The sequence below is a fragment of the Euwallacea fornicatus genome, chromosome 34, assembly GCF_040115645.1.
Source record: "Euwallacea fornicatus isolate EFF26 chromosome 34, ASM4011564v1, whole genome shotgun sequence".
In the NCBI taxonomy this organism is placed as follows: Eukaryota; Metazoa; Arthropoda; class Insecta; order Coleoptera; family Curculionidae; genus Euwallacea; species Euwallacea fornicatus.
Window position 1 is genome coordinate 1,639,908 of NC_089574.1, and position 15,716 is coordinate 1,655,623.

The 15,716-nt window shown below is 33.3% G+C and overlaps 2 protein-coding genes across 5 annotated transcripts; one reads left to right on the forward strand and one right to left on the reverse strand.

The window, feature by feature from the left end:
- Positions 1–3,074: 3,074 nt before the first annotated feature.
- Positions 3,075–8,308, reverse strand: Pmp70 (ATP binding cassette subfamily D member Pmp70). 4 transcript variants are annotated; one of them, XM_066299698.1, is made up of 5 exons: positions 8,167–8,306; positions 7,834–7,940; positions 7,538–7,702; positions 6,807–7,046; positions 3,075–6,280 (listed from the first exon to the last, which is right to left on the reverse strand). In XM_066299698.1, exons 3-5 carry the CDS (start codon positions 7,654–7,656, stop codon positions 4,672–4,674), a joined length of 1,968 nt encoding a protein of 655 aa, XP_066155795.1. In that variant the 5' UTR covers positions 7,657–7,702; positions 7,834–7,940; positions 8,167–8,306; the 3' UTR covers positions 3,075–4,671. The 4 variants fall into 4 exon arrangements, with proteins under 4 accessions (XP_066155795.1, XP_066155794.1, XP_066155796.1 ...); XM_066299697.1 differs by having other exon boundaries at positions 7,834–8,308; XM_066299699.1 differs by lacking the exons at positions 7,834–7,940; positions 8,167–8,306 and having other exon boundaries at positions 7,538–7,806.
- Positions 8,309–8,842: 534 nt separating this feature from the next.
- LOC136348676 (glutathione S-transferase LANCL1) lies at positions 8,843–15,690 on the forward strand. The gene is made up of 8 exons (XM_066299705.1): positions 8,843–9,137; positions 9,191–9,355; positions 10,121–10,266; positions 10,359–10,506; positions 10,831–11,051; positions 11,979–12,090; positions 13,357–13,503; positions 13,666–15,690. Exons 1-8 carry the CDS (start codon positions 9,045–9,047, stop codon positions 13,846–13,848), a joined length of 1,215 nt encoding a protein of 404 aa, XP_066155802.1. The 5' UTR covers positions 8,843–9,044; the 3' UTR covers positions 13,849–15,690.
- Positions 15,691–15,716: the final 26 nt, after the last annotated feature.

The following is a 15,716-nucleotide window of genomic DNA, read 5'->3' on the forward strand; positions in this document are numbered from 1 at the left end:
GTCGAAATTAATTCGAAAACCTAACTGTTCCGAAGTTTAAAACATTTTTTTCAGTAATTAAAATGAATATTTTTTTAAATTTCAGTTTTACTGACTATATACTATATACGTCTCTGTTTGGAATCAAAATTAATTGAAAAAAAAGAGGATTACAATTTCTAACATTAAAAACAGCCGCGGTGCTTACGCATTTGCCTTGTTCGTCATAAATAAGAAATAATTTTAATGATTTCCTGAAATGTGTATACCATTTTAAAAATTATTCATAATAACACACGAGTTATTTTAATAAATTTTAACTGTTTTGAACACATGTTAACATCACCCACTACAACAGGTAAGTAATTAATATTTTCCATGTTAAGCAATATTAAAATTTATTGAACTGGCATTCCATTCTAATAAAAAAAAAAATGTAAAAAATGCATACTATTCATAGCTGTTTTGATGGATAAACATTTGTTTCCGTGATCAATAATTTTTTTCTCTTCGATGGTAATTTGATTTAATACAAAACTTTCCTAATTATAAAAAATCTTCGAATAAATAAATCTTATTATTAGTTTCAGCGGTATTAAAATACGAAAAATGATTTTAGAATGATCAGAGATGGCTACTTTATAACGTAACAGTCAAAAGTAGCAAATAAAGCATCAACATGTGAAGATTAAAAAGCCCTTCAAAATTATGTATCATTTAACCCCCTCTACCATTTAAGATATTTAAGAGGGTGGCCCTGCGGGGTAGAGGATTGAATGAAGGGCAGTGAATTCTGCATAAAATTGTCCCTCTCGATAACAAAATCGACAAAGCATACCCGCCACAAGCATTAACCAATTTTCATTTGTGTTTATGTACTGCTCGAATTTCATACTTGGCTTCTAAGCAGCTGAAGCTGATTTTTAACTAGACAATTAAAAATTACATGTTGTGTAAAAATGGGAAATAAAAGTAAAAAATAAATTTTATGTGAAGTGCGTGAAATAATTGTCACGTTGAAACGTGAAGAAAAATTCCTTCAGGAATTCAGTGGAGTAGTGTTAAAACCGAAATCTAGTGTAGACATTGTAATAAGAAACTATCTTAACATGTAGTTTTAGCAAGGAAGTAAATATAATTTATTTAAACACCATGGTAAACAGAAATGTGTTTACTATGTAAGTTTTCATAAAAGTCATATTTTCGACAGGATATATATATTGTATCGTACAACTGTAAGTATGGGGTTTACGGACGCTCCGTTAGCGAAATACAGCGTGTGAAAACTTGCAAATGACTGTGAATATCTCCTTTACAGCTGCTAGATTTTATGGTATATTTAGGTCAAATTTGAGGTGGTGCTCGTCCTGAATATCTTAGCTGGAGCTGTAAGCCTACAGAGTCAAAAATTATTTTTAGGTCAGTCCTAAACTTATACCCCAAAATAACGTCACGCTCTGCGGACTTCAACATCAACTCTGAGTCACATCATGTACAAACTGGCTTTAACAGCAACGTATGTATGTAAATCGATGGTGTTTAATGCCCTAAGTTTAGAACGTTGTCATATCGTGTTGAGAATAGCAATTACCGTGAATTTGAATCAAATAAACTACTGCTAACAAAAAACACCAATGCGGCACGTTTTTTTGCCATTTCCAAGACGTTATATCACAGACGTGTTAACCTATGGTTCAAATTATGTAACTTTTCATTCATGTCACAACAACGTTGACCAATTGAAAGTCGTTTTGTGTAAAATGACAAGTCATGTAAACTTAATATGCTAAGGAAGAATAAAAATATATTTAAATGTCTATGCATAACACAATATTTTTTGTTGGCATTTTGGTTTAATTTGGTGCTTTAAACCGTTGCATTCTTTGTTCATGGCGTTCCAACAATACCCGACCAATTCCCGATACATGCCAATTTTGGAAAAACGTGGCATCGCTGCTAATGCGACGCCTATGACGTGCACTAAAAGTTACGTGATTTGAACCATAAATTCATAATCCAATGACGATCTGAAAGGCCGTTTCGTCGGGAATTAAGTATATAGGTTAATCTTCAATTAACCCTCTATAGGTCGCGTGTGTAGCTTTAATCTCACGCGAGGTGGCGCACTTAGATTATATCAACGTCAAAATTATTTATTCAAAATTTTTTACTCCGCAATAAATACCTCTAATAAATAAAATATAAAAACCATGAAAAAGATATAAAAATGGAATTATTTTATGTGTTATGGACCTAAAAGAGTTGTCACAATATAATATATATGTACATATAATAATATATATAATAATACATTTTAAAGAGATGCGAATTATATACGTTTATGAAAATATGTAAAATTGCGGAAAATTTATTAAAAATTTACATGTTATTGAAATTTTCCTTATATGCCAAACGTGGCGTGGTTAAGTTGCATAGTTGCAACTTAACCGCGCGGATTAAAGTTAGTACTTTAATCCCTGTAGGGAGACAGATTTCCCTTTCTCTGCGTTTAGACACAGGGATGTTGCATGATGAAACCTATGAGGCATTCTCAAAACCGGAAGAGATATTTCCAATTTCGAAAAAAGTACTTAATTTACAATACGTTGTTAGATATTTAGGTAACGCCGCGACCGGTGGAGGATCAACAAAGATAAAGTCGCTGCACACATGAAAAATTTTAACTCCCTAGATTGGCATAGAAGATAATTTTTATAAAATTGTTGTGGATTTTCCTCGATTTTCAATGTCGCGATTTCGCATTAAGTTTTCGTTAAGGATACATTATGGTTTTGGCTATGGAGTTATTGGCAGACAAATTCGTTTGGTTTTACCATTCCACATTTCACAGCAAAAAGTCAAATGACTAAAACATCGACGATAATTATGTGTTTTTAAAGGATCTATCAAACGAATTCGATTCCACTCCATCAACAATCCTTACGTGTGCCTGTAGCGCTATTCCCACGAAATGTAAAAAGGCAGAAAGGTAAATTAGGTTAAATGTTTGAGGAGAGATAACTCGCATCAAGTATAGATTTACGATAAATGGAAACCCCAACGTCAAGGTTGTACAAATGCTAAAAAAAACATAATTTTCTTTCTTTTGCTAGATTTTACTTCACATTATTTATTCAATTTTGGCATTTTTCATTAATTTGACGTTCTGAGATTTTCACTGGTTCTTTTTCACAGTATTTATTTGTATATAATTTTTAAAAAAATATGTGCTATCCTCTTTGAAGCTCAATTATACCAAATTTCTTAATTCCACTACTTCTTAGATACAACTTTTAACAGTAACAATTGATTTTTTGATTTATTCTTTATTAGTTATAACTCAGGGAGATTTTTCCCGAAATACTTCATGCTAAGAATTAAATAATGTTATAATAGGCTTGTTATATAACAGGCAACAGCAATTCAATTCTTTTCGATTAACAAAAATATTTCCTACATAGAAGCAACTATTATTTGCTTACAATACGCTACGCATACCCTTCTAAATCCATAAAAAACATTTGAACATTTTAAAAATGTGATCAAACACATTTTGTTACGTTTAATCCACTTAGATATCTAGGCTATAAGGCTAAAGGCAGATATACTTAGGTAGTTTCACATCAGTTTCATTTAATATTTTAAAAAACTTATTTTCTAGGTCAGATGATGTATGGGCAAAAGTTTCGGTTATTCGTAATATGTCCAACTGAGCTACATCAACAAGAAATACTTAGTTGTCAAATGTTTATGAAATCCATTTGACCATAATTTAGTGGTAACAAAGAGTGTATTAACAAAAGTTTCTCGTTAAGAGGACTGAGCAAAGATTCGCAATTAACTTGTATATTGTAACCTAATTCGATTATGTATTTACTGATGAAGAGTGTCAAAGCCAAAGTCGAATATAATTCCAAACTTAGCTACAACATGCATCCAGTAAAAAAATGTTTCAAAGCAATTTTTACCAGCTCTTTACCATCTAATATCCCTTATATTATCGCGTATATTACCCATGTACGTTAAATTAGATGCAAAGTTTCATTATTTGAAAAGATTTGCTCGTGTGAGCTTGATATGGAATACAATACGTCCAAGATTAGTTTACGTAGATTTAGTTTATGAGGCATAAAAATAAATTGTTTTCATGTGTCATTTCGCATCATAGGATGTGAAAGTGAAAAATATCTCTATGCGTCCTTTTCTTCAAATTGACCCAGCTAGCCTTACATGCACTATATGTGAATTAAAATATATGAGAATATAAATAATTGAAAAATGAAGAAGTGCACTTAAAACCAGACGGATCTTTTAACAGGGTGAGCGGGTTTAGGGAATTTGTTGTGGTTGTGCGCTGCAGCATTTAAAGTTTGAATTCGGCGACTGCTTTTTACCTAACAAATTGACAAACTGTTGTTACCCTAATCTTGCGAAAATTTAACATACAAATTTTGGTTTTCCAGATTAATACATTTTATCGCTTGAAGCCACTGCTACAACGAAATGCAACCACTACATAAAGCACTACAGCGCTGCACATCGCTGAATACGACCATCGAGGGATTTTAACAACAAAACTAAGAATTAGTAATCACTAGCCAGAACAACCACACCTAGTAAAATTCGAAATTTACCTATAATCACCATTCATATAGTTATGATATAATTATTTAAAAAAAGTTAACAAAACAACTAAGAGCCAAATTGCTCTGTCTCATTCTCGATGGGTTTGAACGTGTAACTTCCCCGTCCATCCAGATGTAAAACGTACTCGTGATGCTGCCAAAGCGATTTTCTATGCGATACTGTCAATAATGTGATTCCAACATCCCTGCAATACTTGTACATGCTGCCCTCAACGTCTACGGATACAGCACTAGTACATTCATCGAGAATAGCAAACTGCGGTTTATGATAGAACAAGCGGGCCATCGCAATTCTCTGCTTTTCCCCACCAGACAGAACGTCTAACCAATCAGCGATCGTATCTAAACCTCCTTCTCTATCTAATAAATAACCAAGTTGCACTCTGCTTAAATGTTCTACAAGTTGCTCATCGCGAGTTCCTCTACGGGTCGCTTCGGCGCTGCTATGCGGGTATGTCAACTGATCTCTAAGAGACCCTAGAGTCATATACGGTCGTTGTGGAATGTAAAAAAGTTTACCACGTGGAGGTTTAGTGACTTCCCCTCCAAATAATGGCCACAATTCCCCGAGAATGCGGAATAAGGACGATTTTCCAGAGCCATTAGGCCCGCAAACCAAAACATTCATTCCAGATTTAATTTCGAAGGTTAATTCTGGAACTAGGACGTCTCCGTTGGGGGTCACTAAGGGGACTTTGTCGAATTTAATTATGTTATTTTGAAATACCAATTTGCCTCCATTTGGTTTCAAGTTTTCGGAGCCTGCGACCATAGTCCTGACATATTTCCCTTCATTGAGCTCGTTTATGACTGTACGCAGCTGCGTTACTCTAGAGGTGAATCCGGCCAAACGCGTCAAATCGCGGCCTGCAAGCACCAATCTACCGATCGCTTCTGCAAGTTTCACTAACATTCTCCCGTAAGTGTAGTAAAGTCGTGACCTTTCACCGTGGCTTTCTTTTGCAATTTTCCCAGATAAAAATGGCATTGAAACCGCCAAAAAACCCACAATACTGGCGAAATATCTCGCAACTAGATTGTCAATTATCCCCATAATAACCCTGAACCTCAAGAACTTTCTTAAATGGGTTTGAAGTTTTTTGTAACTAGCAAGAAGTGTGGCTTTCTCCCTACGATTCCCATTATAAAATGCTATTTCTTCGGAATGAGTAATTAGGCGAGAATTAACATGCCGAAACTCTCCTTCAAGCTTTTGCTCTCCAGCGGTTAATTTTGCAGTAGGTTTCCGGAGATGTGTCAAAAGCACCCCCGAGACAAATAAATATGACAACATAAGCCCGGGGGTACTACCCCCCATTGTTGTAGAAAGTTTATATACATAAATCCCAATATCCAGCATCGGTTTCGCAGTGTTGCAATATAAATCCGTGATGGCTTCACAAAATTTATCAATATCCGTGGTGAGTAATTGATCCGGGTTGGCGATTCTATTGTCAAGGTTTGATATTCGGTAGTAAGTGAAATTTTTCAAATAGTCCTCGTAGAGTCTCTTGGTCAGGTTTGTGCGCAGTCTTATTTTTAAGTCGCCAATGGAGTACTTTAAAACATTATTTACCATGGCGATTAGAGGGAGGGTCATGCAAAATCTGATGAGTCGTTTATAGAAGAGATTTTTATCCATCGAAACAATTGCACTAGAAAAAAATAGGATTCAATTAACCATCTAAACAGAATAAGCGAAAATAGTGATTTGTTTGCAAAATATGAGGAAAGAATACAATTAATTATTTTATTACGAAGATAGGTGCAAAAGCATCAAAGAATATCCAGAAACGTCCGTGAAGTCACAAGTATCCCCAAAATTTTTCAAATTTAAATGAAATGAGTGATCAATTTTATGGATGTTGCTTCTAAATTAAATATATTTTGGAAGCTCTTAACACTCTCCAGGACCTAATCGAAAAAAAAATATATTCCCACAAGTCCCCCGAAAACGCATGAATTCCCAGTATTAGAAAGGTCACTCACCAATTCTAATGAATTTGTTTAAGACTTCTTAAGGACTAGATAAATATTTTTTTAATTCAAAATCTTCAGAATTATTCAACTAGGTATTTTCAAGTTCAAATCTTGAATCTGTTACTTTTTCACAGACTGAATAGCAGCATTGTATCAAATCATAGCCCATTTTTTTGTTATAAAATAATATGTGATGTTTACCTTTCAATGTTCGTTCCCTGATTGATCATCCATAAGTCACACATTGATCTTGCTACAAGGCTTACAGCAATTAAGAAAAACATCCCAGATTCTGGAGTGGTCCATCCTGGAACAGTGATCTTGAACAACTGGCACAGTTCGATTAGCAGCTTTTTATTAACTTGCACTTTAACTTTTGCTTCAGTGTTTTCACTTATTAGGTATTTTACATCTTCTTCTTCCTCTTTTTTAATTTTCTTTCTGAAAGCGAAGGATTTCCCTTTGTCCATTTTCAATGTAATTGTGGAGCATTTCATTTATCATTGAAGTTTAAGAAAAACAGATTTTACAATAACATAATTGATTTTTTAACCCAAAACCAGCCAGTTCAAATGGGATTTATTGTTTTATCTTCAACCCCCAAGTACCAATAGGTCCAGAAAGGAGTAGATATATACAAGAGGGGTTTCAGATGCATCTAAGAGGTTCGAAACAACAAATCTGGATCAGACTAGTCCTTATCAGATGATTTTCAATCAATTAAATTGATTTCTAATGGATGTAGGCCAATCCAACTAGTTGAAAATTAGTCAATGAGGAGTAACCTTTTCCAAATTTATCTTTTGGAAATCCCTTTATATACATATATCCTATATATTTTTGGACCTATTTATTGGGAAGTTTTGGGTAAAATTAGTGAATTGCAGCAAAATATCCATAATACATATTGAGCACATACATATGTTACATACCTTTCAATTTTAAATTTTGCCTGTTGTCTTCGAAACAAAATAATCCATGCGAGTATAACAGCTCCTGAGGTAGCGATAGCATTATTCCTCGTTAAAAACTTGCTGTAATTTGGGGCCATCTTTTAAATTGTGGAAGGCGAAATTCAAATGGTTCAATTAGATCTCCTTAAAGGAATGACTAAGCATTAACAATAAGGGACCTACAATGTGTGTAGGAACACACATAAAACTAATCTGAATAATGAAAACTTAAACTTTGACCACTTATTTGGAATTATATATTAATTAAATCTTACTTCATTTCCTTGAATGGTTCATTGGCAGCTAATGAGTGAAAGAGGGGGGAAGGTGTACTTATTATTGGCTTGGTAGAATTTGGTGGGAATTTGCCAATTTCTCCTTTCTACAAAATATTATTTCACTTTCTATTCTAGCTTGAGGAGGCAGTTATCGAATATAAGTAAAAGCATAAATGAATACATAGGTCTATTTTAAATGCCATTTAAATTGGCAATTATTTTCGCCCATTAAAATATATCCAATTCCATTTAATCGAAACAATGATATTGTTTTTAGTTTAATTAGTATTTATTCAGTACTTTTAGGTTATTGAACTGAAGAGAAATTACATAAATTTAAGAATTTTAGGTCATTTGAACAACTATTATTAACACGAAATTACAAATCCTGTTAATTATTGTAAATATTTAGATACTTTTCCAATTATAAAGATTAATAATTTAAACATTATAAATAACTTTATATCTTTGGCGTCAACGTACAGTAACTTTTTAAGGGGTGACAGCTGTATGTTGACATTTGTCTTTCTTTTAACTTGATTTGGTCGCCATTACGAGTGAGAACGTAATAAAATTGAATATACGGCATCGCCGAATTATGACACACGAAGTTTGATCTTGCTTTTGAAATTTCCGTATTAAAATAATGTTCTGTTTGTAATAATATTAAATTTTATGAAATATGTATAACTGTTCAATGCAGACATCAAGTAATACCGAATTTCATTGGTCAAAATAGAATAAAAATAATATATACCTTTTTTTTTTTTAATCTAGAAAAAAATCACTGAAAAACTTATATTATTCTTTGCGGTCCCAATACGAATACTCTTAACTACACAAAATGCGGCACAAAAGCAGGGCAGTAACAAATTTTCATCTGGATACAAATTATTTGTCAATTGCGGTGTTGCCATTTTAGTTTCGTTGCTGGCAAAAAAGGTTATCAGATAATTCCAAATTTGAGAACTGAAATTCGAAAATAGTAAAAAAGACACCAAACAATAACAACATATTAAACGAAAGAAATTTTATGCTCATTATTATATTTAATTAGAATTTAATACAGCGTTAAGCTAATAAACAAAACTCCTTCATTTCCGGCGTTTCTCTGTGTCTAGGCACTGGCAAAGTCAAAACCCTCAAATACTCCAGTCAGAATAATTACTGATTCCACCTAATTCCAAACGATCTTAAATTTCCCAACTATGCAGTCGCAACACCATGCAAAATATCATTTTAAAAACCAATATGATGATTATTCACAAGGGGCTGCTGAGCCACATATCGAGAATCATACAGTAAGAAAAGTTACTTTGTAAAGTTTTGGCCTGATTCAATTATTTTGTGTCAGATAAAGGTTACTAGCAATATTACTGCCAAATTAGCAGCAAAGTGGGAATTTACGTTAGAGGAATTAAAAAATTGGAGGTCGACTGATTATTCAGTATATACTGGAACTGCTGGCATTGGGCTTTTATTTCTAAGAAAATCACCTGATGATGTTCATAATTTAAGAGTAAGTATGTTTCACCCTCAAATATTAATCAATTATGTATATACAGGGTGTTTGGAAATTCCTTTGCCAGGCCTCAAGGTCAAACTCAGGTCATTTTATGAATAAAGGTTCAAACAAGTATAGGTCTGTAAATGATTCAAACAGATAAAGGGAGCCAATTGTAATTTTTTTTCTTTTTAACTTCTAAAGTTTATTAAATCCTTAGTTAAAATTTGGAATAGAGCTAGGTTTCAGGGTCTAGATGGCTAGATATGCCAACTGATTTTCAAAATCTACAGGATGTTAATTTTCTTAGGTTCATACCTCCTTTCATATTTCCAAAGTGTTTTGTAGTATGTCACTGACTTTTCCTTCCTAAAAATCTGAATTCCTTGGTTAATTTAGAAAGATTTTGTCGTCTTCTTTTGTATGCACGATTTTCCCATAAAGGGTAAATTTAATTTGATCCCATTTGAATTGTCTAATAAGTACAGGACATTTAAATTTATTGAGATGTAGAGTTTTCTTAGAATTTGGCGTATACATTAAAAGCTAATGTACATTTTCTATTTATTTATGTGATATTCTCTTTTGCGGGAAAAACACAGGAAAATAAAAAAACTGTATTTTTAATTTAGGAAATCTAGAGCAAGAAAAGTAGTTGAACTATTCTATTCAAACTTATTTGGTGTAGAACTCAGATAGATTCCCAAAGTATTGAAGAACCCGGATGTTATCTTAAATACACCCTGCATTTTCTCTTCAAATGTTTCTGGTTAATTTTAGAATATCAGGAAAAATTACCTGCAATTGGAGCAGTTAAAAAACCGACGAATAACGTTTTTATGTGGCGACGCAGGACCGTTAGCCATTGCTACTGTAATATCTTATAAACTAGAAGATCGAAAAATATTTGATTTTTGTACCAGAAAGTAAGTAGGTTTCTGGGAGACATTAAAGTTTTTTTGAAGTAACTTCAGTACATATCTAATGTAAATTATATTCATTTCATTTATGTATGTAGATTGATGGCATTTGTAAAAGTGGTTAACAATATAAGTTCTGATTTGCCAAATGAATACTTGTATGGTAGATCTGGATTTTTATATGCTCTTCTTTATGTTAACAAACATGTTTCACCGCCTGCCTTCAGTGACACTACTATACGAAGTGTAGGTATACAGAACAAATACTGGGTAATACCAGAAAATGAGTACACCCTATAACTTTGTTTTAATGGTACATTCCGCATTTTTGAGCATTTTTGAATTTCTAAAATATAGGTTGTCGTATTTCAAAATCAAATGTTAAAGTCAGTTCTGGTCAAATCTAAATCTAAATAACATTCAAAATTATCTGAAAAAAATTTATACGATACAGTTGTATATATGAATTGAAACATTTGTATGAAATAGCAAAAAAGTAACAGGGTGTATCTATTTTCTGCTTTTTCCTGGTAGATTTTCCGAAAATATGTATATTTCATATGTCTTCAGATTATTACGGATATATTATGCGTTGGTGAAAAACTGGCCAAACGATTGAAAATCGAAAAAGATTGCCCTTTAATGTATGAATGGCATGATTCAAAATATCTGGGAGCTGCACATGGCATATCAGGTATCATTTACCTGCTATTACAAGCAAGAAAATACCTTACCGAGGAGGAATTGACAACTATTATTAAACCAACAATTGCCTTCATATCCACATTAAGGTAGCAACAATTTCTTTGTTAAAAATTCCCATATCCCTTTAGAACTATTGTATTTATACAAGGTGTACCATTGAAAACTTTGCACCCAACTTATTGTGAACCACAATCAAAATATTAGAAAGTTCCGCGACGTTCCTATTTCGTTTTCAAGAAAACACCTTTTAGCGTTAAACGGAAACACGCCAAAATAACCTTCTTCGCAAAAATGCATTTGACAAGATAGGGCAATTCCACCCCCATACTTCCCGTTTGTTAGATTCTTGACAACAATTTTTTAAATCAATAGATAGACCGCCGCGGATCTTTTGGGTGATCATCTATATCAGTTGAAGGGACACCTCTCCTAGATTTTTTTTTTTGAGCGGGCATTTGGAGTCGAAAATTTATGCCACTCACCCGCAATATCTGGAAGAACTCACGTGGCGCAGCATTGATGAATGTCGTCTAATTTCCCTCGCAAGTCTTAACAGCGTTTATCAATATATTGAACAATGTTTTTTATTTTTAAACATAAGTTAAATGTTCTTTTCAGCAACGTGTAATATAAATTAGAAAAACAAATATCAATCGGAATTAAAAACTCTTTTATGTTAGTCATTACTGGACCTATAGTGCCATTTGATATTCCAAGGTTAAATGCAGCTCTGCGAAGAGAATTGTTTTGGCGAATCTGAATTTAATGCTAAAATGTGTCTTTCTCTAAAACAAAATCGAAGTGTCCAATTTCCAATATTTGGATCGTAGTTCAAAATAAGCTGGGTGCAAAGTTTTTACCCTGCACAATAATATACCTGCATAGCGATAAACCACGCGGATTTACAATGTTTCTCTCTCCACCTCTTTTTGCCTGTATGAGAAACAATTTTAATGGTTTTCCGCTTTGTAATTAGTTTAAAAAGTGGGAAATATAGGATCCATTTCGTTCAGGTTCCCAACTGGGAACTTTCCATCATCATTGGGCCCAGGAAGGCAAGACAAATACGTGCAATGGTGTCATGGAGCGCCAGGATTTTTGTACATGTACTGTGAAGCATATCGGGTAAGTAATTATTCCTTGTTAGGGGTTAGCAATCTCGTGTTTTTGAGGAAATTAATAATGGGTGAGGGATGGGTCCTACAGGACCAAATAGGTGATACGATGCAATATTACTTGTAGCCCAAACGATGCTCTATTTATTAGGTGATTTTAAAGAGAAAAAAAAACCTTTCTACTGAAGTGATTGCCATCTATGGCTTTTGTGTTATAACTGAAAAAATAATTCTACTAAAACGTGAGACGATGCAACAATTCTATTGATGGCTCTCATAAAAGAATATCCTGGGAACGCCTTTTTGTTTTTTAGACCTTTCAGTATTTAATGAGTTGTCCATTAAAAACGTACAAATGTAGCCATCATGTATGCGCATGAATGCAAATTTTAATACATAAATAATAAGAAATAATGAAATTTAGCCAATACAAGAGGCACCCTAAGTAAGGGCTTTCCCCTTAACACGACATAGACTTCAAAAAATTATGTAAAATATTTAACAACACATTTTCGAAGTCGCAAAAATAATCGAATAACAAACTTATGAGTTTTATTGCATTTCTGTGTAGAGTCTAAATCCATCCCTGTATAGAATATTAAAGTCAACGTAAAGAAAGATAAATATCCCACAAAAAATTATCGGTTATTGTAAAAACGTTAACAACGTTTAATATTTATTGTTTTTATGCAGTTTAGCCTTGACGTTCAAAATCGGTCGTGGAGCTTGGTTCTAAGTGTTATCTTGATAAACATTAATGCTATTGAATTGAGAATGGCCTATAATCACTTTAAGAACGAATTAGTTGATGTACTGTTGGTATATGAAGGATTTCTTCATATATTTAGCAATAGTCACCAAAAAAACAGCATGTGTAGAGTCGTAAATAAGGTGAGCGACCATTTGTGTAAATGAAAAACCAATGGCGATGAACTCGAACATTTTTTTTGCAGCCAGTTCCGGAATAAGTAAAAATTAAAGGTTTGGTATTTATTAAAACGTTCAAAAGGGATATTTTGGTTGTTTTCGAAATATCAAAACGAAAACGTTATATGGAGATTGCACTTAGTTTCTTGAGGTTTACATCCTGTTGAAAGGAAAACTCCTACTTAACATGCAACTTGTATAAAAGAGTTCATACAACTCGTGGTATTGTTAATATAGATCATTAACGAAACTGTTAGTACGCTTAAGGACTGTTAGACATTTTTGATTTTGAAATAAAATTTTAACTTAAAATTAACCTTTTTTTCCAAAATTAACGTTTTTTTTACAGACGTTTGGAGATAAACATTACCTATATTTAGCGGAAAAGTGCGCAGATGTGATTTGGTTTAGGGGAATTCTCAGGAAGGGGTACAGTCTGTGCCACGGTGTAGCAGGAAATGCTTACTGCTTTTTAGAAATGTTTCAGACTACTAAAGTGAGTTATGTTCCACGCAGTAATTAGAATGATGCAACTTTTGCTAAATGTCGTTTAAAAAATGAAAATTACTTAGATGGGAAGACGCTGTGTTAGCTACAGCAATATAGATTGAAAACCCTGCACATAATTTTGAATTCTCTTAATTAAGTTCATATTTAGGAACCCAAGTATCTATATCGTGCAATAAGATTTGCCGAATATTGCATGGATTACACGAAACAAAAAGAGGAGTACTCCCCTGACCGGCCGATGTCGTTGTTTGAAGGCATTTCTGGACCCATGTATCTGCTCCTGGATATCCAAGATCCGCTAAATGCCAAGTTTCCTGGTTTCACTCTTTAATAAATGTTAGAGATTTTACTAAAGTTTGAAAGCTATAGTAAAAATTTGTGTGCCAATTTTATTTTTGTCGTTTAAATGAAGCTACACACTTTGAGATAATACGTAAACTGGCTTGCAAAAGTCAAGGTATCCGCCTATCAAATGTATAGTATTGTTTATATCTTTTTACCAACAAGCACAATTTTTGAGTACACATTATTTATTAATTCATACACGTTTCCTATATTGAATAGTATAACTAATTAAAGATATAATTATCGTCATGTACAAAAGAAATAAAATATTTTGTCAAGAGATAAAATGAAACCTCGCCAAAGTTTTGGTGCATACAACAGAATAAAATTAAACTTCTAGCAGTCTATTTAGCATAAATAAATAAATAATTTTGTAATATCGACGGTTATCTTGGGCCACTCTTCCAAAATAACTCGTTTTTGCTTTGAATAGGGGGTGCTGACGAATTTTAGACTCTAAAATACTTCATTAATGTTCAATGGGGTTTAAGTTTGAACTTTGAGGGGGCGTTTCCGACAAATGCGGGGTATTATGTATTAGCCATTAACGCACATTGTACGCTTTATGTTTGCGGCCGTTCTCTTTCTGGAGGTGAAAATCCCTAGCAAGCCCTAACTTTCGGACACTTTCTATTAAATTTTTCTTTAGGACGTTAAGGTAGACTTCTTAATCCACGGTTCCATTTAATATTTGAAGATTACCCACTCCAGCTGCCAGCGTGCAACCCCGAAGCATATTTCCACCTCTATGTTTTACTGTTTTAACAGTGTCGCTCGAATGTAATCCTGTTTTTGATTTTCGCCGCACTTTTATGCACCCATCAGATCGAAAAACGTTAAATCGACTTTCATCAGACCAAATGACTTTATCCCAGAAGTTAGGAGATGAATTTTTATATTCTTGAGCAAATTTTACAACCGCTTCAATCTGTTCTGCTTCTTAACAAATGGCTTCTTGCGAGGAGTACAACTTTTGAAACCGCCCCGATGTATCACTCGACGAATTGTACCTTAATGCACCATCTTTCCATTTAGTTGCTGCAATTCCGCAGCGATTTTTTGAATTGCACGAACATAAATCTTCTTCTTGTGTTAACTTCCGTGGGCTGCCTGTGCATACTTTATTTTGAACTCCTCCTCTCGTCTTACGTTGATTGATATTTTTCTGAATTGTAGATTTTCTTTTCAATACGCGTCCAATTTCGGTAATTTATTGCGATTTTTCGTTTTCTATCACTTAATTCACTTCGTGCAATTTTTAGTTAAACTCGAAGAAATATTATCTGATAATAATCTGTTAACAATATATTTAGTAAACTTTTTTTTTTACAATACCGAAATAGAAATAATAAAAATAAACGTGCATCGACTCGTACCGAAGCTTCTGCGAGGATTTATTTGCCCGCTGACAAAACACTTCATTCCTTTTTTGCACGTGGTGATACTTACATCTTGAATTAGTCCTATTGTTTAACGTAGGAGTAGTGTATACATTAATAAATAAAATGTACTTAAAATTGTGTTTGCGGAGAGATATAAGCAATAATGTGTATTTGATGGACGGGTACCAAGACTTTTGCGAGCCAGTGCATACCTAGAGAAAGTACCATTGTAATGGATAGATTTTTAAGTTTAGCTTCCAAAATTCTGTCAAGTATGAGTTAAGTTCGGGTAGCTGCGACTTAAAAGATGCGACAACTCTGTGAATGCCGCATTTATCCATCATCCTTCAAGATCATTTAACCATAATTGCTCTTTGTAAGTAGTCGAATACTGAAAACATGTATAAACTCGTAAAGGATAATAAACATACGTCATTATTAGTAAATGAATAATTTTATTTGTCCTCAACAA

Bases quoted from the DNA above. Each gene is read 5' to 3' on its own strand.
- Pmp70 (XM_066299697.1), bottom strand. From the start codon at position 7,656: ATGGCCCCAAATTACAGCAAGTTTTTAACGAGGAATAATGCTATCGCT. The intron at 7,047-7,537 runs GTATGTAACATA...CTTCGCTTTCAG, and splicing joins GCAAAATTTAAAATTGAAAG to AAAGAAAATTAAAAAAGAGG. The intron at 6,281-6,806 runs GTAAACATCACA...ATTTTTTTCTAG, and splicing joins CAGGGAACGAACATTGAAAG to TGCAATTGTTTCGATGGATA.
- LOC136348676 (XM_066299705.1), top strand. From the start codon at position 9,045: ATGCAGTCGCAACACCATGCAAAATATCATTTTAAAAACCAATATGAT. The intron at 11,052-11,978 runs GTAGCAACAATT...CATTTCGTTCAG, and splicing joins GCCTTCATATCCACATTAAG to GTTCCCAACTGGGAACTTTC. The intron at 13,504-13,665 runs GTGAGTTATGTT...GTTCATATTTAG, and splicing joins AAATGTTTCAGACTACTAAA to GAACCCAAGTATCTATATCG.